Below are 25,738 nucleotides of genomic sequence, written 5' to 3'. Positions count from 1 at the left end.
GACTCAGAGTGAAACTAAATAAAATCGGTGTGTATTTGACAACCCAAGCTTCGCTATGTCCTATAACAAACCATGATGAAGCCCACAGTGAACTAAAGTCTAAATTTTGGTATAATTGGCCTCCCATTACTTATGTAGCTTACGTATGGATGGCAGCGGTATGTCACACTGTTGATGTGTAGCAGGTGTATTAGTTATGAAGAAGTTACCTCCAGTGAAAACTCCCGATCATTGTTACCTAGCATCAATGCACAGTGTGCATATCCAACAATTACAATGGCCTTTTGTTTGTTGAGTCTTTTTTTTCACAAATATATTCCAGCTGTCTGCATGGTGCCCAAATATGATGGATGATAGATATGAAAATGGTATCTTGCTTGATTACATACAAAACTAGAAAGATATTACTTTCATGATAATCTAAGCTTTCCCACAATTATGACTTAGTATCTCATAGTTATGAATTTGCATTCATAATTAATCATTCCTTTTTTTTCATAATTACTCCTCAGAGGATCCATTGTACCTCAGTGGTAGAGATGTGCATCCAAGAAAGTGAGCAGTGCACGTCAACATTTAAATTTGTATCCTTTTGTGATTTGTAGGATCAACTTTATTTTTTTTACTACTTTATTTTACTTTATTTCAAAATAAGGTTTAAAACTGGACCATTGCATTAAGAATATAGTAGCAGTAGTGGCAGACAATATCTGCTGAGACTCATTTTTTTGGTTCAAAGGCCTCAGTTAAATACGGAATATAAGTCCAGCTACAGTAACTATTTGGGCTTGAATTCAATTACAACACTGCGTTGTTGCCCCTGCGACACGTATTGACCTCCCAGTCTCAGACAGTGGATGAAAGTAGTCGTAAGACTACATTTCCCAGAATCCTCTCCCCTGCTCCACCTCGACCAATAAGGAAGAGATTGTGGAATAGGCGCAAAGTCCGTTGTCAGTCTGTTTGTGGCGCACTCCTGGAGGAAGTAAACCGTGTGGTTCTCAGTTCATAGATAACACTTTGAAAGCTTAATGAACTTTTACTTGATGCAACGTCTCGTTTCGTTGGCGTTCTGTGTCACGAGCGATGCGGAAGAGACCCGCTTTAACTGAGCACACAGCTGCAACAAGCTAGCAGTGTCCAGCGCAGCCTCTGTTTCACCGACAATGTCTTGTCTTCCACAAAACAACTTGAAGGAGCAGCTGGCGAGGCACAGCAATGCTGCTCAGAGCAAGTTGTCTCTGGCTAAACCCAAACCGGGGTAAGTCCGACCTTACTGAAGCTAACGTTAGCTTACAGTTAGCTGTGCGCTGTCAGCTGTGCTAACCGAACGCTAAACACTCGGAGGCGCGTTAGCCTCGTGGGAAGTAACGTTGACTCAATGTGCTACAAGCGTTGCTGTTTACAAGAGAGGTCACGCGTCTCGATACGAACAGGTTGAACTCATCGACCCGTTTGTCATTCAGCGTGATAGTGTGAACTGCTAGCTGGGAGTGGTCGCAGGGTCCTGAAGTCTGAATTTGTAACGCTTGTGTCAACTAATACTAAAATGAGGTCTTAATTGGCAGATCACTTTTTCATAATTTCGCACTGATTTATTTTTCAGGGCCTTTTCTTTCAAGAAGTCCTCCTCGACTACACCCAGGGTGGAAGTTCCAACCAAGGTAATCGGAGCTAATGTTTTGGCAAACAGGAATGTCAATGTCTCTAAGAACAATTTGGTGACTAAATCTCATTTGACATTTCCAAACAAGCTCGAGAGACCACAAAAATCCCAAATCAGCAACTTCGTCCCTGTAAATTCAAAAAGCAAGTCCGACTCCATCAGCCAGTCAGGTAACCGTGCTCCTGCAGCAGTGTCTTCTATTCCACACAACCAGTTTACTGGTGGCAATGGAAGCAAGTCCAGAAGTCTGGATACTTCTCTGGGATTCCCGATGGATGACTGGGACGATCTTGATGACTTTGAGATCCCTGTCAAAAATGACTCTGGGATGAGCGCCAACCAAGTGTCGTTGTTTAATGAAGAGAGAGCACAATCATCTCTCACGAAGCCTCCGTTGAGCAACTGCCTTGAAAACGGAAATGGCCTTTCTAGAAGTGAACAATCTTTTATGGAAACGGACGAGCTGGAGCACCAAGTCCGCAATGCAGCAGCTTCACCAGAACAGTGTTTGAATAATGAACCAGCGGAGTTTGAGCTTGACGTTTCTCCACTAAAAGCGACCAGAAAACGTCCTCCTGGTCACCGGAGGCCCGTTATGAGTGATAGTGAAGAGGACAACGATGATGGGCTTGAGCCTTTCAAAACAAAGACCGGTATGAAGCTGTTTGTTACACAATTTGGGATTTAGTTGCACATTGCTGGGCTGATATTGGTCTAGGAAGCATTGCCTTTTAGTGCAAACGTACCAAAAAAGGCTATTTTTTTATTTTATTTTAGATGACGAGACTAAATGGACTGACCCGAAGGTGATACAGCTCTATGACAACTCCGATCCTGAAGATGATCTTGATTACATTCCTCCTTCTCCAATCCCTGATGAGATATCTTGTACTACCTCCGCATTGGAGACCAGGTCAGTTCTTTCAATTTGTTATTTATTTTAATAAAATGTTATTATGGAATGGAGAATGGAGTGCTCCACATGTTAAGCATGGCACTCCATGACAACAGGCATTTAAAAAAACAAAAACATCTGTATTACTGGAATTACTGTAGGTGCATATGTTTTGACCTGGATATTACTTCAATTAGACCTAAAGGAATTTAACAAACAAAAGTGGGACATCATTTGTCTTCGTTTTTTTTTTTTTTTTCAAACAGATCAAAATCAGTCGATGCCAAAAGCAGAGACAGTTGTGTGCAATCAAAAGGACCCATCGCCACTCTACACGCCTCGTCTGATAACCACTCAAACGACAATACAAGTGGGTGTTGAGCCTTTTTCTCACTTGTCCACATCATGTACTTATTTTTACTTAGTAAAGCTTGACTCAGTTTTTTTTGTCCTTGTTCATTTTTTTTCTCTATTTTTTTCTTGTGATTACGTCACAGACGAGCAACTCTTCAGCATTATGCAGTGCATTTGTTCTCTGGTCGATTCCATCCCTGAACATGAAGTGATCGGTCTGTCCTGTGGCAGTGAGCTTTTGCTGAAGAGGGCTCAAAGGTCTGTATACAATGGGGAACATTAATTTTGTTATTGGTCATTAAACACGATTATATTTTAAATTCTAAATGTATTTATCAGCACACTTGCTAACATCCTGCCTTTCTTCCCCAGGAAGAGAATTCTTGCCACTGGGGGTTGCAATTCATTGAGCATGCAGCAGCCAGACAGCACTGTGATTTCCGACTGCAGCCATAAAATAAGATCTTCTTTTAGCTGTGATACGTCTAGTGTTATGTCATCCAGCGGCTCCGGCCCTTCGGACCCAAAGAAGCCTCCTCAGATCAGGAGATCTTCAGTCATCTCTGTGGACGATGGTTGTGATCACTCAGACGGTATCACCAGCACGAAGCCCTCGTATAGTAGGAAAAGCGGAGCAGATCATGCGACAAATCAGAGTATCTGTGACTCCCCATCAACCCACAGGCTGACGGGGCCGTCTTTAAATTCCTCTAAGAAATCGACCACACACGCCGATGGTTCAGATCGCTTGTTCTCCCCAAAGAAGCCGGAGACTGTTGTTCAGAGCAAATCTAACACTCCGGCAGCCAGTACCGCAACGGAAGACGTCGAACTAGATGACTTTTACAATGACTACTTTGACATTGACGACTTCAATGACTCCGATGTGCCCAGTTACTTTGACGAACCCTCAAACTCCAGCACTGTGGCTTCGACAGCGAAAGATCTGCGATCATGCGAGTCTCCGTGGGGAAACAAACCAACGACTCCTGCACCTGCACCTAAGCCTGCAAAGATCTGCTCCCCTGGTACGTGGCTACAGCCGAGAGAAAGACCTTGGCCTGTACTTAGCAGATGTCCTTAAAGATTCTCAGAACAATGCGTAACAAAGAAAGATTTTAGCCGGTGAATTGCAGTGAATTTAGTTTTGAAAGATAAAGATTGTAGTCTGTAATTTGTATCCCACTATAAAACATTTTCTGTAATTGTAGAAGTAGTTACTTTTCTCACTAACCTGGTCAGTCTAATCGTTTTAACTGCCCTCTGAAACTCCCAATATGTCATCATTAGTTACAAAGATATAATTTAGAGCGGACACAATTAGTTACTCGATAAGCAGCAGCTACAGAAAAATAACAAGCAAACAGAGTATTTCAACTCAGACTTATGTTATGGAATTTCTTTTCCAATACTTGAAAGTCTTTGTTCTGCCCACCAGGTCCAGATTATGTTCCTGTGCTCCATCTTACTGACCCACTTTGAATGTTTTCCCATGTAGAACCCACCTACAGAAACCCAGCCCACGATCGCTTCCGAGGGTTCAACTTCCCCCACTCACAGGAGATGATGAAGATTTTCCACAAGCGTTTTGGTCTTCATCAATTCAGGTTTAATCAACTTGAAGCGATCAATGCAACGATTCTTGCAGAAGATACCTTTGTCTTGATGCCCACAGGTTGGTACTGATGGCAAAAATATTGTTGCCACAATAGATTTGGGATGTCATCAGCAGTGAAAATGTCTCCGTTGCTCTGAACCTCGTGTATTTACAGGCGGTGGAAAAAGCCTGTGCTACCAGCTGCCGGCCTGTGTGTCACCTGGAGTCACTGTGGTCATCTCCCCACTCAAATCTCTCATTGTGGACCAGGTCCAGAAACTCACTACACTGGATGTAAGTAGTATGGTTTCACCTTGTGGGCTCAGTATGAAATATGTTACGGTAAGCATGTGTTCGGTTTATTTGTAATGTTTGATTTCAGATACCAGCGACGAGCCTCTCTGGTAGTAAAAGTGACAGCGAAGCAGGAAGGATTTATATGCAGCTCTCTCGGAAAGACCCCATCATTAAACTTCTCTATGTCACTCCGGAAAAGGTGAGACGGGATTGGTTCACACTCCAGGTGTTTGAGCTAGTGGGTTTTGTTGCTTGATACAAATCAATGGAGTAGTAACTATTTTCTCTCAAAGACTGAATCTTCTCCTTTCCCCTCAAGGTGAGTGCAAGTCAGAAGCTGATCTCCGCCATGCAGAACCTGTACGAGCGCGGCCTTCTGGTGCGCTTTGTCATAGATGAAGCCCATTGTGTCAGTCAGGTGTGTTCATCTGCCCCCCCCCACCCAAAATGTGGCATGCCCTTTATCTTCGCAAGAGCCGTTGTTAACCATCCTGCCACCGTAATATTTTAGTGGGGTCACGATTTTCGTCCGGACTACAAGAGGCTACATGAACTGCGGCAGAAGTTCCCGAGCGTGCCCATGATGGCCCTGACAGCCACCGCCACCCCGCGGGTTCAGAAGGACATCCTGAACCAGCTCAACATGACCCGGCCACAGGTGTACGTGTTCAGACTCTGAATTTAAAAGAAATGAGTGAAATAAAACTCATTCTTCAGATCTGAGACAAACAACCAACCGCTTCAAATGTTCCATCTTATGTCCTTTCAGGTTCACCATGAGCTTCAACAGAACAAACCTGAAGTACGCTGTCCTGCCCAAGAAACCCAAGAAGGTTGCAGAGGACTGCATCGACTGGATTAAGAAGCACTACCCGCGTAAATAATTCAGAAGTACCTTTTCTCATGCTGGTTATTTTCACAACTCTTCTGTGTTGTTCAAAAGCCAACTCACATTTGTATGAGGGAACATATTCCGCCGTCCGTCCTGTTATTTAAAGCTCATACATATTATATTCAATGAATATTTTCAGTGATTTACAAGCCCTCGCCGACTGCCTTTTGTCGCAGGTGACTCCGGCATCATCTACTGCCTGTCCCGTAACGACTGTGACGCCATGGCTGAAGGTCTGCAGAGAGCTCACATATCCGCTCTGTCGTATCACGCGGGCCTGAGTGACGGCGACCGAGAATACGTGCAGAGCAAGTGGATCAACCAGGACGGCTGCCAGGTAAGGTCGCCACTCACTGATCTGTTGTAGGAATTCCCACTAGACGGCACTGCAATTTAAAGTTTGCATCGCCTCGGCTACACTGCTTCGTCTTTGTCCGTCAGGTCATCTGTGCCACCATAGCGTTCGGCATGGGCATCGACAAGCCCGACGTGCGTTATGTGATCCACGCCAGTCTGCCTAAGTCGGTGGAGGGTTACTACCAGGAGTCGGGGAGAGCTGGCAGAGATGGAGAGATCTCCCACTGTATCCTCTTCTACTCGTACACCGACGTCCATCGCATCAAGAGGATCATCGGCAGTATGTATTTCGAAATATAGTCCGTTTGTCTGTGATTTTAGTTTCATCCTCAAGCCAAATGTTAAACTATTCTGTATATTAGTCGATGTATACTCTGACGTCTGTTTCTCACAGTGGACAAAGAAGGTGACCGACACACCAAGGCGACTCATTTCAACAATCTGCACAGCATGGTGCACTTCTGTGAGAACGTGATGGAGTGCAGAAGACTTCAGCTGCTTGCATACTTTGGGGAGCTGAAGTTTAACAAAATGTTCTGTAAGGAACACGCAAACGTCAGCTGTGACAACTGTGCCAAACCCAACGTAGGATTCACTCCTTAATTTCATCATAACAAATTCCAAGCCTACCTGGTTCCGTCTCCAATTGGGCAACAACGTTTGAATATTCCTCTGCGCAGCAATACAAGATGAGAAACGTCACTGAAGACGTGAAGAAGATTGTAAAGTTTGTTCAGGAGAACTGCGAGAAAGTTGGATCAAGGTTTGGCAGAACTGCTCAGCAAAACCGGCTGACTCTGAATATGTTGGTGGATGTATTTGTAGGTAAAGTACATTTTGGTTGGGGATTCATTTTGCATGACGTTCTCATATGTTGGCATTCCATGTGATCTGTGAATGGTCTTTGCACCAGGGTCCAAGAGTGCCAAGGTACAGACAGGAATGTTTGGGATGGGAGGAGCCTACTCGAGGCACAATGCTGACCGTCTCTTCAAAAAACTAGTCCTGGACAACATCCTGGAGGAGGATCTTTACATCACCATCAACGGCCAAGCCGTGTCGTATATATCTGCTGGACCCAAAGCCATGAACGTGCTGTCTGGACACATGCAGGTCACCTGACTTATATTGACTGAAGAGCTGGATGTGTAAAACTTGATGAAGGATAAATACATGTGAAGACTAACCGGCACTTGTCTCATTGCAGGTGGAGTTCTATGAGACTGAGAGTGCGTCAAGCATCAGGAAACATAAAGCTGCTGTGACCACGAACGTCTCCCAGAGAGAGCAGAAGGTTCAGGAGTGTCTGAAGGAGCTGACCGATCTCTGCAAGCAGCTGGGGAAAGCGTTTGGCATCCACTATTACAACATCTTCTCCACTGCTGCCTTAAAAAAGATAGCCGGTAATTTCTGAGACGGTCGACTGTCCCCAAACGGCTCATCTGATAGAAGCATGTTGTAACTTCTTATTTTTCTGCACATGAACAGAGAAGCTCTCTCCTGACCCGGAGGTCCTCCTTCAGATTGATAGTGTGACTGAAGACAAACTGGAGAAGTATGGCGCTGAGGTCATTCAGGTCCTAGAGAAGTACTCTGAGTGGCAGCTGCCTGGTAAGGGAACAAAAGAAAGCTTATTTCAAGTTTGCGTACATTATTTCCTTCAATTTTCCGCATTGTGCCAATGATCCTACGTCGTCTTTGTTGCAGAGGAGCCGCCTGAAACCACGGGAGACGGGTGGATAGACACGGCACAAGGCCGCTCGTACGGAGATGACGATGGCGACGCCGAGTCCTCCGCGTACTTCCGTGGTCAGTCTGCACAGGGACAGAAGAGAAAGAAAGCTCCATTCTTCAAATATTCCAAGAAGAGAAAAGCTTCTGGCAACTCGAAAGGGTCTGTAATGTGTTGTCTCGCACATCCTCATGAAGCTGGAGATCATATTTAGTAAAAAGCTGGAATTCACTTTATTTCCCTCCCCTCTTGCTGTGGTGTTGCAGTCGCGGCTACAGCAGCAATAAGTCGTGGTCGTCGTCCGGCTCCAGAGGCGGGTCCAGCGCTGCGGGACGGGGGTCCAGGAGCTCGACGGGAGACTTTTCAGCCAGCAGGAAACCGGGCTTCCTAAATGTGCCGGCCCCTCAAACCAACCAGCGACCCTTCTTAAAGCCCACCTTTACACATTTGGGCTAGAAGCTTCTTGCGATCTGACTTCTAGGGTAGCAGACTGCTTTGTCACTACAGATTTAAATATTGGTTGTTAGTAATGGTTAATCAGTATTTACCAGTTATATCAACTGTTTATTGAAACTTTTAACATCGTTTGTTATGTACAGTTGAGTGTTTTGCTTATTGTTCCTTTTCACTGTCCATTTTGTTTATATTAAAGAATAATTACCTAATTAAAAAAGCCTTTTCTTTATTTTGAATAACTTATCATTTTTTTTCTGTGTCAGAAAGGCAAGCCGTGTGCTAAATGTGTGTTGTACTACAAAGCCACAGGGAGACACATTGTGTTTTTAATCAATGTTTATTTTATACTGACTTGTACAGAAGGTTACTTACAGTACAAACATGGGACTGAACAAGAACTGGATTTGGCACAAGGATTTATATATATTATATATTAACTTGTGTGTGTATATAACGCAACTAAACAGCAACCCGCAATCCCAGGATGCAGACTACAAAACACACCACCAGACATGGATATGCACACACACACTTGTTGACGCGCATGTGTAACAGTTTGAGGGTCTGATGATGGGGGGGGCAGCAAGGAGCAGATCATGATCTCTTTGGTTATGACTAGTTAAGTTTATGATACGTCATCCCAAATAATGTGACAGGGTTTTGGCAGGATTCAAATTTAGGTAGCTAATTGTGCATAAATCGCATGATTATGATCATTAAAACATGAATATGTAGTCGGGGGGGGGGGGGGGGGTTGTATCACATACGAGTTCAAGCATAGAGTGGACAAAATAACATGAACACCTCATAGGTTCTGTAAGAAAACGCCACAAAGAACGACCTCAGAAATGACCCCAAACATGCCTTCTTAAAAAGATTTAAAGTTTCAAAAAGTTGGTTGTTACATGTTACCATGTGGGGGTTTTCTGTTATTGCCTCTTCTTCCCTCTCCCCCCCCAACATATATTTAATTCCAAGACAAGAATTGATGCTTCAACCTCCAATGACCCACGTTGTATATGCATGCCGTTACCTGCTTTTCAGGGACGACCCAGCGGTTTCTGATTTGTAAACCACGGATGACAATCACACACGCTCATCAAAAGTCACACATCTGACTGCAGTAATCTCCCTAAAATAATACGGCAACTGAAATGTAAAAGTAGAGCCAGGGTTGTCGTAGGAAACCTTCAAAGACATTAAGCCCCAGTGTGCATTATAAAATGTTACAATTTGATGAAAACCGTTTTCTGGGTGAATTGCAGAGTTGGGCATAAGGAACGCCTGTCCCTTAACAATAAAACGGCAAAGAAAACAGCAGAACAAACATCCACACGAGAGGTCTCTGAGGAAAATCTGATTTTTATAAAACAGTGACTAATTGTCTCAGTTGGCACGTCATCGCTAGACAGGATTTAACAATTTTGTAAGTGGTTTTCTAGAAACAAAAAGAACATATTTCACTTACTCTGGTTTTTCATACAGAACTTTGTAAATTTTTGCTCTTACACCAGATTATTGCTCATTGAATAACGCTGCCTTTTCCTTTTTTTTTTTAAATTGTTGCATGTTCAGAGAGACCACTGGAGCTACATAATGCTGCTGGATGTACGATGAACACCTTTGAAAGATGTCCTGTGGACCAGCCTGGCTGGACGGGTCATGTTGACCTTTATGTCAGTAAAGCAGTATTAAATGTGAAGTATGAAAATACACACAAAGAAGTAATCCTTCCCTCCCTGCCCCCCCCCCCCCCCCCCCCGTTACGAAAAATGTGCTCCATCTTTGCATTGCTATTTATTCGATGTCTCCAAGTTTCAAATGATTACTCGACATAAACCAGCTCCTACGCTCCGTGTGTGACGGGATTCTTGCCAACATACTTTAATGACGTGTTATTTCCTCTAGCATCATCCTGCTCCCTCCACCACGGATGAGGGATAATGAGCGACAGGAGTGGATCCAGCCACAACGCCAAAGTGCGTGCGTGCTGCTCTGTGGTCAGGACTGACCTTTAGCCAAGCAGTGGCACGCTCGGATCAGAGAAGCAAACAAAGAAAGTAGCACCATCCGGCCTTCAGTGGAGAAGCAAGAAACCTCTAACAAAGTCATTTGATGTCACTCAAGGCTTCTTTATTTCCTTCTTTTGCTTCCTTTTTTATGCCTTTTGGCAAAATGTTGTTTGCGTTGTTTTTTTTGTTTTTTAAGTCTTTCGGTCCAATACTTCACAGCTAGCGCCTTCAGCCTCCACTTTCTACATGCAGACAGTCACGCTGTAGAAAAACATGATTTCAACCAGAATCCTGTGGTAGTTATTGCTTCCTGGTGCTGTGAGGCTGGAGAGTCTACTCGGCAAATCTAAGGGCAGATAATACTTTTCAATATCGACTTATTGCCGGAATATTTGTATCTCCTTTCATGTTGGCTGATAATCAACGGAAGGAAGTGTTGTACATCATTTAGAAAAAAAAAATCATTCTTGATTTACTCCTGACCAAATGTTTTGTTCATTTCATTACCTATCAATCTGCCCATTATTTTCTAGACTGATCACTGAAAAGTGACCATTCTAATCCTACTTTTCTCAAAACCATAGGCAACATATCACAATTTGTTTTCTTTTTACATCCGACCAACATTTCCAATTCCAAAGATATTCAATTTACAATGACGAACAGAAATGTAAACCATAAGGTTTACCAGAAAATCTTCCCTTGAAATATGACAATTATTTGACAATCAAAATATCTGGCAATTAATTTGTATATCAGTTGTTCAAGTAATCATTTCAGTTGTAGTTTTGTTTTACTCCTTTTTAAAATGAGTTCCAGCGTGAGGATAGGTCACAACTCACAACACGCATCAGTCAGGCTCCACGTCACCGCTCCAAACGTCTTGGAAATAAGAGATGGTAAATGTTAAATGAATGGTTCAAATGTGCTTTGGGACTATTTGGTATTTTTGATGGTACAATGACATCACCAGATTTCCCGCTGTACAAATACATGTTCATTAATATGATCATTACAATTGCACGCACACCAGAGGCTGATTCACTGCTGCTGGTGTGATGAGATGTGATCAGTGTTGAGTGGATCTGGATAAAAAGCCTTTTTTTTAGTCCCCACTTCCGCATTTCCATAAATGCTTCTGACCTGACTTGAAACACAGCTCTAAAAAAGGTATAATTTAATCTTCAATAACAAAATAACATTTCGTTCTGTTAAAATATACATGGAAAACTTATCAATATATATTAGGAAACAAACTAATTTGTACAAAAAGTACATCAGTATTCTTAATCTTTCTTCTAATAATAATAATAATATAGAGTGTTACATATACCTAAGAGCGAGGTTGATATGAAACCAAAATTAATCATAAACTCGTCATACAAGAAATAATTGAAATTCATCGAATTTCAACTAGCTGAAAAATGCGATGAAGTTTATAGAGTAAACTGGACGAATGAGCACATTCAAAAGAACTTAATCAAGCATTGCACATCTATCTAAAATATCATTATTGGTACCAACAATTAGTTTTTATGAATATTCATAGAAATCCCTAACTGTCGTCTGTCACACTAATGGTGCTGGTTTATTTGTTTTTGTAAAACAACTTTGTTCTTCATGAATTTACTTTGTACAACAGGTGTACGTAAGCTAATTGTGTCTTTAAACAATGCACGGAATCCAGTTGTCAACATCTTCTCAAAAAAAGCCGTTCTGTAATCACCTGCTCTCTGTTTAACGAACCTTCCCTTCGAACTGCTCTGTTTATTTCTGTTGGATTAATCTGCGTTTGGGCAGCGTCTAGTTAACCTCCTGATGAGGACGAACCAATATCAAAAGATATTAAATGACTTTGCTACAAATACACTGAGCAGCAAGCAGCCTGTCAACTGTAACACAACTCACTTCCATCTTCATTTTAATGGCAAATCAACTTCCTTATGTTCCGTTCTCCTGTTCTCATTTTATTATGCACTACATGTTTAAAAGCAATTAATAATAATGAAGGCAACTTTCAACCATGATACGTTGTTTAGAAATCAACAGTTTAAACTCCTTCAGTTCTTTGATTTCAGTTGGATTTTTTTTTTCCTTTGTGTTATTTGAAAAAATAAAATACCTGAAATGAGTTGAAATAAAAAAAAAAAACGTCTGGCTTGTCTCTGGCTTTGTAGAAAACAAAAACGGGACAAGGAGATGGTTGGTTGGGGGGTCCGAGCTGAATGTCTGCAGGAGGACGATGAGAGAAGAAGGGTTCATGTTGGGACGAAGCTTCCCTCCATCACTCCGGAGTCCTGACCGCCGAACGGGGGGGGGACAAACCCTACGACCTCTACGACCCCCGCGACCTCAATCCCCCTTGTTAATGAGCAAGCCGCCCGCCCAGCGGAGCTTGCAGGCAAACCACCGCCGGAGGGGACAAAAGTATTCGTAATGGAACTGCTCAAATTCGGGGGTCTGGCGGATATCACGTAAAAATGCCACGTCGAGGTCGGACTCCGTGAGGACGATGAGGAGGAGGAGCAGGACGAAGAGGAGCCCGACGGTCACGAGGAGCAGACGGAGGACACTCAAGACGAACTTATTCACCTGCTCCACCTCGCCGAGGGCGGAGTCGCCCCCCGCGGCCTCTTCCGCGGCCCCAAAATCACCGGCTTCCGCGTGCGACGGGGTGCCCGCCTCCGACTCCTTCTCCTCCTCGATGCTGCGGGGCGCCCCGTTGCTCTGGCGCGAGCCGGACACCTCCGCGCCGTGCTCGCCCACCGGGGTGGGCAGGACGCTGTCCGACGGGCTGTAGGCCTCGTCCGAGATCACCGCGCTCCTCTCGCCGGCGCCCGCGGCCTGGCTGCGGGAGCGCGGTATGAAGCACTCCCCGTGGGACACCGAGCGCACCGGCGTCGAGTGAGCGCTGTCACGCAACGACTCCAGGCCTGTTGTGTTGGGGGGGGTAGAAAAGAATATTACAGACATGAAAGACGGTTGCTGATGTGATGCGGTCGTGCATGAGCTTAACTAGTGCAATATAGGACGGAATCTGCACCGAGAGGTCTATTTTGCAGGGTGTCCAGTAGAGGTCTGTTACAGAGCAGAAATCAGCTCTAATGGAAGAAATCCACATGCATAGATGTTATTCAAAAAACACATACTGTACATACTTAAAATAAACTATACTTGCTGCTTCCTGATAAAGTTGCACTTTCAGAGCAGTAATCTCCAAACAAGAGTCAAGGGGTTGGAGCATATTCGCAATATCTGCATTGAAAAGCTTGTGTTGGAATGCTCAGTAATTTAGCATCATGGCTTTAAACACATAACAGATCACAAGGCTCATCCTTAATTTTGGATTCATTTTGTGATGATGCAGATACGTTTTACAACACTTAACATGCTTAATGTCTGAGAGGTCGTCCCTTTACAACTCAAATTTAAGAGATGAGGGAGAAAATCCACAGGCCTGGTTCAGTGTAAAATACATTGCAAACATTCAGGGGAATTTATATGATTATAGACGTATATGTATAGGAGGCTTGCAGTCTTTCATAATGCACATACAGTAGGTTTTAATTTAAGAAGACTTGAAAGAATGCCTTAATGCTTTGTGAAACCTACAACCAGCCTGATTGCATTAACTGTGTTAGTTATCTATCCAGATTCAACAAATAAAAACAGCAAAATATATTTAACCTAAAACTAGAGCTATCCATATACCAGTATTTGTAATCTGATATTGTGAAAAAGAATGCACATTAACTTATAGCATTGCAACAGTGGTCTTATAACACTGTAGATATTAAAGAATGTACACTGTACATCTGAAACTATTCAACAATAGAATGCATCAAGGCATGAAAAATATTTACTGCTCGTGTAACTCGACTGTTCCTTTTGCAGCAGAAGTAACAGCAGAATGTGAGAGCCTCGCTGCAGTGTGCATGTCAGTGACGATGAGCAGCAGTTAAGCCCTTTGCTGACGATATCACATTCTCCAGAGTCAACGCGGCAACATTAGACCTTCACTGTAAAGGGAACGGATTAAAATTCAGCTTTTGATGAGAAAGCAAGCGGCTTTTGGGAAAACTGCAGGACAAGTAAGGTCAATTGTGCCCAGTGCGTAAGCCCCTGCTGACATGAAACTCCTGTCAAGTGATAAGAAGGAGGCATGACGGTTGGGTGACTGTCAGCAGCCATCTTTGCTCATATGTTGATCTTTCTCAGTTTATCCCACAGCACATTGTGCTTACAAAGTGAGGTGGCAGGCGGTAATTCCCATGTTTACAGCTTATAATTTGAAAGACAAACTTCAAAAGAAACGCTTACAGCAGACACATCAAACCCCCTGAAATACTGGTTGGAACCCAAAATAGCAGCTATATAAAGAGTCGTCAGATCTCAAACGAATGAAATGACCCTCACAAGCGGTACTGAGACTAAACCGCACAGAAGGCACCCACAGGAATGGTGTCGCTCCCTCCGCTCCAACACTTCCACGTGCCGACCCTCCGTGACGTTTACCTGGAGAGGCGTCGGGCCGAACGCAGGGCAGCGGAGTGCCTGGTAGAGGGCTGACGCTGGCTGACTCCTGCTGCCCCGTCAGGGCGGGGTAAAGGGGCAGGACCCCCAGCGCTTTGCCCAGCATACGAGGCCCCAGGCTCAGCACGCGGACCTTTACATCCCGGTAGCAGTGGTTGATCATACGCAGGTGGACGTTCACCCGCGTGGTGATGCGGATCAGGCACTTGACCATGGTTGCGGCATGCACGCGTTTAACCCGTCCTTGTGTATCCCGTCCCGGAGTGCAGGCCACAGTCTCACTGTGTGTGTGTGCGCGGGTGTATGTTGAGCAGAGGGGGTCTGCCTTAGTTGCCGGGTTGCAGGGAGGAGCGTGCGAGGCCAAGCTGGGGCTTTCTGCAACGGTGCCACAGCACGTTGGCATTGGCCTGGCCTGATCTGGCCCCACCCAGGCCACCGACATACATGGAGTAGAAGACTCCAAGGCTATTTTCAGCTGGCTTATTAATACCACTGTAAGAAACCCTGTCAGCACAGACTGGGGGGGGGGGGGGGGGGGGAGCTCATATGGATCCGTTGAACCCACAGAGAACACACACGGACAACACAAAGCGTTACAGTGCGTCATTAGTGGACATTTCCCAGAGCCATGCGGAACATGCAGAGGAAGTGAGGGCACCTGTTCTGGGCTCCCATTGGGCCAAATGGGTCCGGTTACATCATGTGTTTGTGTAAGTGTAAAAAAAAAAGAAAAGCTATCTGATCTATTTACGATTATATGAGCCAACAATACATTATCCACAAATGAATGTGAAGACTGAGATTGCAATCGCTACAGAAACGGCCACATATTTTTTCAGCGGCTGGAGACGACGTGTAAATAATAAAGACACTCACTGTGAGGCCTCCACTAAACACACTTTGTCTTGAAAACACACGTTTGCCATCCGGGATGTGTTGCTTGCGTAAGCCTGTGGGAGCACGGGAGAGGACGTTCTTACCCTCCATAATAGATATGTGCACAGCTCTCCGGCGCGTGCGCGGCACGCTGGTGAGGCGAGGCCCGTGGGTGATAGATGGACAACTTCTACTGGGCACAAGGCCAGCCCTGCAGAGGAAAACAAAAACAAAGATGCACAAATATCACTGGAGACAGAAATAGCTGCGAGCAGAGGTAACGCATGCTGTGGCGAGCAGGTGCTGCTGATATAAAGACATCTACAGTAGCTTGGCGCCTGAGAAAATTGAAGAAAAGCAACGGAAAAAAGGGATCGAGGACATTCTGTCCACTCCTGACTTTACAACTCTACCTGTGTATTTCTGGAGGTTCACGTTTGATTTTGGCACTCTGCTCCATCACCTCTTTTGCCACTCGTCCACTGTTATAAAGCACAGACACGACGCTCAGGATGAGTTGCACAGACACACACACACAGACACACACACACGCACGCACATCACCGGGTGCCCTGGTGTCACCCGATGCTATGAAAGCCATCACTGCAGACTGCAGTCTGCAGTGTAGTACAGTGCATTAGCCTCATGATTGAATTCAGCTTTGTGTAACTGACTTACCACAGGTCAGAGAAAAGGCATACACAAAGAATATCAAAACAATGATCATGGTTTGCCCTTCAACTCAACATTTTACTGGCTGGGCTTGTGATTTTAGTTAATTTACAGTCTTCATGTATGAATTTTAGATTTGGAATGCAGTTGTATAATATACTTCACGTAGTTTTGGTTTGAAGAGCTCAGGTTTTGAGATATGAATATTCTGCCGGATATGAGGATATTCAGCAGAAATTCTTCAGGCTTTTGAAAAGTATTTTTTCAATTGAATTAAAATTCTATCCACCTCCAGACGCAAAAAAAAAATAATCTCAAAATCAAAGCAAATAAAACAAAACTATCATACCGAGTTAGACACCACTAAAGATAACTCAAACATGTTTTTCCCTTGTGTGAACTGGTCCTTTAATAAAGGACAACAAGTCGGTCAAACAAGGTGATAATGCCTCATGCCATCAGTCCCCTTCATTATCAGTCCCCTTCATTGTCCCTTCTGTGTCCTCTGGTGAGGTGTCGCTCATATCCGCCGGGCAAAAGCACGCTGGCGTAAACGGCCAGGAGGCCACGTCTTCTGGGAACACTTCTCTCCACTTCCAGCTGGGGGGGGTGGGGGGGGGGCGCACCCCTCCCTGTCATCAGTCGTACTGTTGTGTACTCTACCTGAAACGGAACCGGCTGCCCTTGAAGAACAGGTTGCTGCTGGACACCGTGCGAACCTGACTGGACTTTTCAAGCCTGGTGGAACAAGCACAAAAAAAACGGAAAATAAATCCTACAGCACTGAAACAAGCAAAGCAGGAGGGAAAACTGTTATACAACATAAACAATACCCCACTCATTATGAGCTCCTAATAGAATCTTATCTTTGAAGCGTGCATATTTGTAATTCTTGCTTTCTGAATCCCAGAACAAAGCACAAACTAGAAGCAAATAACCTGCCATTGAATTATGTATGACATGTATGCAGTATAGGCACTGAATCCTCAACACCGCTCCATTCAATATGTTCATATTGTCACAGCGAGAGAGACATTAATGTTTAATGCTCTATTTTGCTTTCAATGTGTGCTTCTCAGAAAGACAAGACAACTTGTTATCTGGCCTTTTCGATCCCCAGACTCCTTATTATTAGATGAAAAATGTAATAAGTGAGATTTAAATCAAATATTATCATTCTTCCCCTTTACAGAGTCATCTGAAGGACACATCATATTCACAATCCCCTTCTATGTCCTTCTGCAAACCCACACGCACGCTAAATCACCTGAGCCGTCAGCGCGACTCGTTGCTTCCTGGCAGCTTGTTTGGATTTGTTTAGCTGGAAGTAACAGAGGGGACCTGCAATATTACCCATTGCTGACACAAAGCGCTGAGGTGCTCGCAGTCTCGTGCCAGCACACGTTCATTGACTAAAAGGTCAGTCGCGACTCACACCTCATCCCCCCCCCCCGCTGAGACAAACAAGCCAGAGGGAAAAGGGGATTTAGAGGACACCAAGGTGCTGTGACGGAATCTGATCTGCTGACAACGCCGTGACAGCACAGGGAAATAAAAGACAACATTGGAATTAAATGAAGGAAGTAACGAATGGACTCACTTGTAGAAAGCTTGATTCTCCACTCCACACTTCCAAAGGTGCTTGCACGCCTCCGGCGTGGGTGCAAAGTACGTCAAGATGATCTTTTTGTCCTGCACGTTTAAAAATGACAGAATGTGCAGGAAAATATAACTTACAGCAGGGCATGTGGACTGTAGTTTGCCTTCTTAGTTTTGTCCCCACATCCAACAATTCATGCTCTCACCTCCTTCTGATTTGCATAAATGTGGAACGTCTTGCCTTCAAACTTCAGTTTGGTCAACTCGTTCCTGTCCAAGCAAAACAGTCACACACACACACACACACACACACACACAGGAAACCGAAAGCCACAGCTTCTTTAAATATTCATGACAACCAGCCTGACATCACATAGACAGCCACAGTGCTCCGTGTTTTGCTGACAAAACAATTAAGTGATAATATTCCCTGCAGACTGGGAATGGAGAACGAGGGTAACCTGAATGTTAACAAAGCCAGTGTGAATACTGCAACCATTCAGAGTCTCTTTGTTATTGTAAAATTAGACTTTTTTTTGTTCATATTTAATACCATATTTTGACACATTTTCTATGAATTATTTAAGTATCATCCTGATTTGAATCAGTAGGTGTAAGCTGGTCTAATTAGCCATCTGTGCACATGCAGGGGGGTTTTGTTACAGGTAGAGGCAGATGGATGAGCTTTGCTGTGTCAGACTCTACAACCAGATGTAGTGCGAATACTGTTTTACTTTATAACTCTAAGCATATAGAGCATGTGTGTCAAATCAGGTTAAATGAAGTTCTGCGTCACAGTGTGCGTTAGTCTATTTACATGCTGCAACTGCTCTGGTGTCTCTGGCTCACGCGTTTACAATCTACACGCAACATTCAGACAATGTCGCACAATTCGGCTCACCACTTGAGAAAATGAACCCTCCTGTTTCCCTGAAGCACCACAAAACCGAATGGTGTGAAGGCGAGGAAAGCAGGGTTCCCAGACACATCCTGTAAGAAAACAATTTGAAATACAAGTTGAATGCACACATTTGATATGAGTAACACGTAACTAATGAGACTGGTGGTTTTGCATGCATTGCATGTGCCATGGGTCTTGATGCCCAGGTTGGACAGAACTGTTTGATGAAATGTTTATGGTCTAAAAAGAAACGGCAGTGCTTGAAAAACCTTGCATGGATGTGGATCAACACCATATGTCTCCAGCATCTGGGCTTTCTGGAGGAAATTGCGCTCCGATGTTTCAGGTGTCTGTCCACTGAGAAACAACACACCGAACATCTGTGTCAATTCACCATCAGCATAAAATATTTAACGAAAAGTTTGGAAAGGCTAAAAACTAAAAAAGGGCAGTGACAAATTAATACATTCATTTAGAGAGATTATCCACATCAAAAATGATATAAGAAAAGAAATATATCGGGATATTTTTAAGAAGCAAATAATTATCTCCACTTTATCTCTTGTTCTATTTGGGCTGTCAAATTCTCGTGAGCTTTCCGAGCGAATCGTTGTTCGTTTGGTGGTGATGAGAGAAGAAACCACCAGATGGCAGCAGAGTCTCATGGCGTTTGTCATTCGGCCTTTGCGCCATCAAAATCAGACTTGATGTCTTTCTACCTCAGTTACATTAGGCATAATAAAATAATTATTTGACAAGTACATCCATCATATCTACTATGTTAATATGTTGGGGGAGTTGGAGTGATCGACATGTAAATGAATCCCTTCAGCAGCTCACTGGCTGTGTGTGTGTGTGTGTGTGTGTGTGTGTGTGTGTGTGCGTGTGGTTGATCTATATGATCACTTTCATTATTACGCTCAGCTCTCCGTCATTAGAGTGGACAACGAGTGCTTTTCTGTACTAGCTGCTGAACTAAGTGCCACTGATCAGTCCGGCCAACCCAATGCAAGGAAATGGTGCCACATTACTGTGATATCAATTTCAGAGTAAATCTGCTTTGTTCCGCCTTCATAAGAGCGTGATGTGTAGGTATTTATTGATGTTGCCATACTGGCTCTTACATAAGCTCTGTCTTGTGTATGTCTGCGATTCGACGCTCCAGCTTCTCCGAATGCTTCGGGAAGAACTGGAATTTCGAGCTGTAACCTTCAGGATGCTTCCCAGGGTCGTAATTTCCGATCTCAGCTGGAGAGAGGATCAGAAAAAGAAAAAGTGTTCAAAATTCACAAACATTCGGGGCGCATTAGTCGAAATGATGTGCACAGCTTTCAGCACGGTGCTGCTTTCGCAGGCTGAACATGCCCAGGAATATTTGTGCTGCTTTCTGCCACACTGCACTCCCTCGGATGACCCTGATGCTGATTTCTCTCTGCAAGGAGGAGCTGACCAGGCAGTGCATCTTTAATTCATCAGCCCTTCCTCCAGAGGACCTGCCTTTCCTCAAACACTGTGCATTCTGTGATGTGAGCTGAGCCGCCTTACCTGATGTGTGTTTTTTATTGTAGGTATGTGTGTGTGTGTGTGTGTGGTGACCATAAGCTGCCATATTACTTAAATATTTTTTTAATAAATATTACTTAATATTTTAATTAATAAATATTTCACAACCAAGTGTGGTTTCTTCATTCAATAAAGAGTGTACAGTAGGGGTGTAACGATTCATTTTAACAACATTGTTACTGTGATGTTGAGTTTGGTGCTGGCGAGGCCTGAGGTGTCTGCAGAGCTGGAGTTACCTGCTGCTGCTGCTGCTGCAGCGGTAACGCTGCTAGAGGACCTGACTGTCGGCGTTGTTTAATCCCACGGCGCCTTAGTAGATGGCCGGAAAGATTCGTCGTGTTTTTTTATTTGTCTTCCACATATTCTACAAACAGCGACCGACTTATTTAGAACACCTCCGTGTTTGCAAAAGCCAAAATGTTTCCACACGCTGGATCGATACGTTAGTTTGTAAATGTATTGCTCGCAGTCGTCTCCTCCACGCTGTGTGTTGTTGTTGTTGTTCCGAGTTTCGCGCGTGTGACTGATGACGTCACAAACAGGCAGACTGAATCGAGTAACGTTTAACGTGTCTAAAGTGCAAAAAAACAAACACACATCCATACCGTTTTTGTACTTAAATCCAATGTGCAGTTTCCAAGTATCGATACAATCGATTATGTACCATTTCAATCGATTTGTAATCAATACATGTCGTCCGGAATGTCGATTTGCGGAGCACAGATTGATTCAGTTGGATGCAGGAATATAAATCGATTAACTGATTCAGTGAATGAATCGTTACACCCTTAGTGTACAGATCACAATTTTTTGTTGAAGCAGAAAAATCAAAATCAGTGTGAACTAGAGGCGTGCGGTAGAACAGAGGTCACACAACGCAGAGCAAACTGTTCTGTGTCCTTCTCATCCGTCACTTTCCGTTACCTTGAAGGATGTGTGCCGCCAGCATGGCCGCGTCTGAGGTTTTACACAAGAGCCGACCGTGGTAGAGGTCTCTCTTGATTTGCAGGAAGACGAGATATCTAATGGGAAAGGACAAACGTCATGACAGACAATGTGATAGGCCCGCAGAAGAGAACGCTGATGACATTCACTCATCCGGGTTCATTTCACAGTGACACAAAGATTCGGAGCAGAACCAGCAAAATTACAGTTGAGTTCATAATTCCCTTTGGCTGGTTTGTATATTTCTTTTTGATATAGAAAATGAGGGTTTTGTTTTGGGGGAAATGAGGGTAGAGAGGCCCTGAGGGAAAGCTGCTACTGATGCTGTGCTCCTCTTGAAGCCTCCAGCCTAGTTTCACACTCGCCCAACCAACTAAAGCATTTTCTGAGGCGTATTTCACTATTGTGAAGATGGCTAAAAGTGTTATCACTACAGGAGGTGGGCGTGTTAAATTCTTACATTAAAAACTCGCTGAAGCATGAACAGAATATTAGACGTTGATCTTGTTTTTGTTTTTTTACAATCAGCCAGCAGACCTGATCTCCATCCAGCATCTAAGGAATTTCCATTTGCACAAAGGATAATTATGCTTTCTGTGTGGAGGGACGCATTAAAAAGCTGCTCGTTGTTTACTCTGCGGTGAGAAATGGGTACATTAAGTGCTGATGCCTGCTGTTGTTTTGACTGTTTTACAAAATACATTTTCCACTATTTTACCACGGTGGAAAAATGTCCTCTTCATTTGAAATCCCTTTTTTGAACTTCAGCTGCATACTAGCTTTTGAGCTTTCAAATGTTGAAATGTGTATTGTCCTCAGTGTAATCGAATAAAATCTCTAGAGCACTTTGAGGAGTCACACATTTTTCCTAAGTGTGTTTTGGGGAAGCTCAGGTGGAAAGCATGTGTAACACTACTGAATGTGTCTATTTTACAGAATCCATTTTTCAAGTTACAGTGTGAAAAACACAGGTGTATGATACAATTAATGATGTATGAATTCAATTTAGCTGCTTCAGTTTCACTACTTTTGTGTCTTTCTGGACACTTGAATAGAACAAGTGTCTATAGACTTTTCATTTGACATTAACGTTAAATTAATTAAAAAACATCTTTGTACAATATGATGAGAGGAAGTACCCGCTGAATGAGCCTCGTATGTGATTGATTATTCATCCATTCCTTCCCTCTGTGCTCTGTACTCTCCAGTCTCATCAATATGTGTCACTCTCTCCTCCTCACCCCCAACCTCCAGCCCTTCAGTCACCCTCAATTCTTCTTTGCACTCTCCATAAGTACTCTACACGTGGTGAACATTACACCTCACAGAGAGAGAGAGAGGCCTTCTAGTCAATGATGAATGCAGTCTTCACTATCTAAAGTAAGTGTAAACTCAGTCACCTTCATGCTTTTAATGAGCCTCTTGAATTTTCTACAATATTCAAAATCTGAATCTCATTAAGGAAGAATTAGACTAAAAGGAAATGTGTTCCATCAGACACAAAAATACCCACGCTGCTTCACAACTGTGCTCTGTGTAATATAGATCGTTATGTTTTAGTCGGATGAGCATTTTAATTATGCAAATCATTGATGATCCCCACTATAGGAAGATCCGTAATAAACCAAAAATTGGAAAAAGGACGAAGCACAGCTGCTTGTCACAGAATGGCAGTCTTTCTCTCTAACGTACAGCTTAGCAGTGTAGATCATTTATCATTACATCTGAAGTTAAAGGAACAGGAGCTCATACCGTGTGATTTCCTCCTTTAGAAAGGCGGGTTCAGGCGGGTAAAACTTGACCCTCAGACACATGGTGAAGGGAGGCTGACCTGGAGGACAAACGTTAAACGATAAACGTTTTATTGATTCCTTATATTGAGATAAGAAATTAAACATCATTCACAGGTGATTAAATAATTCTCCAATCTAATATATATATATATATATACACATATATATATATATATATATATATATATATAAATAAATGAACTATTGATTACCCAATAAAAATAAAGCAAACATGTCTATGTCTAATTTAATATCAGTGCAGATGTCTTGTTAAGATTCCAACATTATAAAAATGATGACTACTTACATTTCATTTGCTTTGCAATTGACTTTGTGACCTCCAACCAGTGCTGCATTGGAAATAAAAACCGATAAATGCATAAATCATTGAATTGAATAATGAGAATGTGTATGGCATGGTTTTGAAATCAGGACTCGAGGCACACTGGACAGTTTCATGGTGTCTTTGGCCAGATTCCGACTCTTCTTTCTCACTTCTTTCAAGGAGGCCTCCTCGCCAAACACAACCAAGCCACCCACACAACAACCAACCAAAATAGTCCTGAGCGACAGCATACAGTAGGAAACGCAGCATCAGCGGGACTTTGCTCTTGTCTGCGGGACTACAACATGATCTGTGAACGCGTGAATACTTCATGAGTCAAGCAGCGCCACCGCATGCCTCACAGCAGAGGAGAAGAAGAAGCAACACTGGGTCTAAAAGGCGGCGTGAATAAAATAAACTGAAGAACACAACTTTTCACTCTGTCCCACATTTTCATTCGTCCCACTAAAATAAACCCAAATCCATTTTTAAAAGTATAGCCACTCGTGTTTATATATGGGCACAAAACAACAACCTTTAAGACATTGTGACACGGTGGATCTCCTTCGACAAGTAGAAACTTTGCATTTTTGTTTTAAATATAAACAAGGCTCTATTTCAGGATCCCATGGCAGACTCTAAAGTACCAGCTCAACCTTTGGGGAAATACTTTGATGAGATGGGCGACCGTGGGAGCAAATGATGAAGCTTCATACAAACACAAATGATTTACTAGAGAACTACACTGTACAATGGATCTTATAATTGGAAAAGACTGCCAAACACACATTGTTGCATGATATGATAAAGACCTCTCAGTTTGTGATTTTGGGACACGTACTAACTGAAATAATTGATGCAAGTGCACACAAACACGCTGTGTCATGCTAATGCACACATACCCGCTGCTTGTCTGGATCCACGTATCTGATACCAAAGTAGTCTTTCTCCAGCAAGTTGAGGTGATGGCAGATGAGGTCAAACAGATACTGACCCTTTGCATCCCGCTGTGACAGAAGAGAGAAAACAAAATTCAGAAAGCATGAGCACAAAAAAGAAAAATCACAAACATTTTAAATATGTAGCCAAGACAAGGTTATAAAAATAACTTCGGTCTGCGGTTCAAACATGAGAAATAATTTTTGCTGACAGGCTATGTTTCGGTTGGTTTTTAAACCCTGCCAGTGATTTCCCAGATTCATCCAATATTAATACAAAGTGTCTGGAATAAACCTTATTCACAGATAAAGGAGGAGCTCGACGAGGCTGAAATCTCACAGCGGTTTTGCGACAGTAATACTCTGTATTCTCAACCTCACGAGGAAGCTTCTCTTAGAGAAACCCTCGGGTATAAAGCAGCACAGAGAATCCTCCACTGCGTCTACTGAACATCCAATACCCCTCTTCCTGTTTGCAACAATGAATGTGCATACCACTGCTGAACATCTGGATCAATGGGACCGATTGTGTTGCAGAGATCCGACAGTATCAAATAACACCGTCCCATAGCATTCACTGTTTAGACACTCAATCAATGGTAGGACGGAAACAAGGTAAAAGCTGCTCAAAATAATGAATTGCGTTCAGTCCATTGAGGGGAGCCAATAAACGATCACACTTCGGTCACTGTGAAGGGTTATAGAATCAATTCAATAATTTCGTCGACACATGTCTCTTACTTTGGCCCAAAGAAATAGCAATGTGTCCGTGGAATGAAGCACTGAAAAGCTGTAGGTCGGTATCGGCAACACAGCTTGATCATATGAAACGCCTTGTTGTTGCCTTTAATAAATCACGTGTCACATGTTGACTGAGGTCGAATGGGCACAAAAGTCTCACATAACGGCTCACGAGGAGTGCACTATAAATTCAACGCTGCCGGCCACAGTGAATCATCTCAGCCCTCCTTCCCCCGGGCTCTCAGCTCGAATGTCGTGTGACGGAAAGTACTCTTCTCCATGTCATTGCACGGCTGCAGATAAGAATCCGAATTCTGTCGATGTCGGGCCTGTCGCTTAACCGCCGTGACTCTCTGTGACCAAATGGCGGCAGAAGCTCTGCTACTTGGGGTAACTGACCTTTCTGTGGCGAGAGGGCTTCATGGGTGCTAGCCGCTGTCACTTTGAGAATATTTCCTTTGTTACATTACTAACCAATCTGACGTGCCGGCTAGTTTGAGCATGAGCACATGTTTGAATTTAGCTTGAAGAATCACAGACACTGGCATGCGGACAAATAAAAAATAAACTGTCTCCTATAGTCAAGGTACAGAG

At 43.4% G+C, this 25,738-nt stretch overlaps 2 protein-coding genes across 5 annotated transcripts in view; one reads left to right on the top strand and one right to left on the bottom strand.

The window, feature by feature from the left end:
- The first annotated feature begins 867 nt into the window (after positions 1-867).
- On the top strand, positions 868-8,463 carry blm (BLM RecQ like helicase). 2 transcript variants are annotated; one of them, XM_040162077.2, is made up of 22 exons: positions 868-1,261; positions 1,607-1,664; positions 1,755-2,319; positions 2,444-2,579; positions 2,828-2,931; positions 3,059-3,173; positions 3,288-3,943; positions 4,414-4,590; positions 4,688-4,806; positions 4,895-5,008; positions 5,129-5,227; positions 5,321-5,469; positions 5,579-5,685; positions 5,878-6,038; positions 6,143-6,338; positions 6,453-6,643; positions 6,739-6,883; positions 6,972-7,171; positions 7,266-7,461; positions 7,547-7,669; positions 7,766-7,952; positions 8,057-8,463. In XM_040162077.2, the coding sequence occupies exons 1-22, from the start codon at positions 1,167-1,169 to the stop codon at positions 8,244-8,246; spliced, it is 4,083 nt and encodes a 1,360-aa protein (XP_040018011.2). In that variant the 5' UTR covers positions 868-1,166; the 3' UTR covers positions 8,247-8,463. The 2 variants fall into 2 exon arrangements, with proteins under 2 accessions (XP_040018011.2, XP_040018010.2); XM_040162076.2 differs by having other exon boundaries at positions 890-1,261; positions 1,607-2,319.
- A 101-nt stretch (positions 8,464-8,564) lies between these two features.
- LOC120808856 (FERM domain-containing protein 5) overlaps positions 8,565-25,738 on the bottom strand; it is a 47,594-nt gene continuing 30,420 nt past the window's right edge. For 2 of the 3 annotated variants that reach the window (XM_040162082.2, XM_040162084.2), the window contains 13 exons: positions 24,368-24,472; positions 23,448-23,490; positions 23,100-23,178; positions 21,327-21,424; positions 19,964-20,087; positions 19,109-19,196; positions 18,840-18,928; positions 18,145-18,208; positions 17,940-18,031; positions 17,003-17,077; positions 16,081-16,149; positions 15,772-15,878; positions 8,565-13,191 (listed from right to left, as the gene is read on the bottom strand). In XM_040162082.2, the coding sequence (XP_040018016.1) occupies positions 12,611-13,191; positions 15,772-15,878; positions 16,081-16,149; positions 17,003-17,077; positions 17,940-18,031; positions 18,145-18,208; positions 18,840-18,928; positions 19,109-19,196; positions 19,964-20,087; positions 21,327-21,424; positions 23,100-23,178; positions 23,448-23,490; positions 24,368-24,472 (1,614 nt within the window). In that variant the 3' untranslated portion in view covers positions 8,565-12,610. The remainder of the gene's footprint in view (positions 13,192-15,771; positions 15,879-16,080; positions 16,150-17,002; positions 17,078-17,939; positions 18,032-18,144; positions 18,209-18,839; positions 18,929-19,108; positions 19,197-19,963; positions 20,088-21,326; positions 21,425-23,099; positions 23,179-23,447; positions 23,491-24,367; positions 24,473-25,738) is intronic. The other variant, XM_040162083.2, reaches the window with a different exon arrangement.

This window comes from Gasterosteus aculeatus, chromosome X (genome assembly GCF_964276395.1).
Source record: "Gasterosteus aculeatus chromosome X, fGasAcu3.hap1.1, whole genome shotgun sequence".
In the NCBI taxonomy this organism is placed as follows: domain Eukaryota; kingdom Metazoa; phylum Chordata; class Actinopteri; order Perciformes; family Gasterosteidae; genus Gasterosteus; species Gasterosteus aculeatus.
This window is presented reverse-complemented; position numbering and strand designations above follow the sequence as displayed.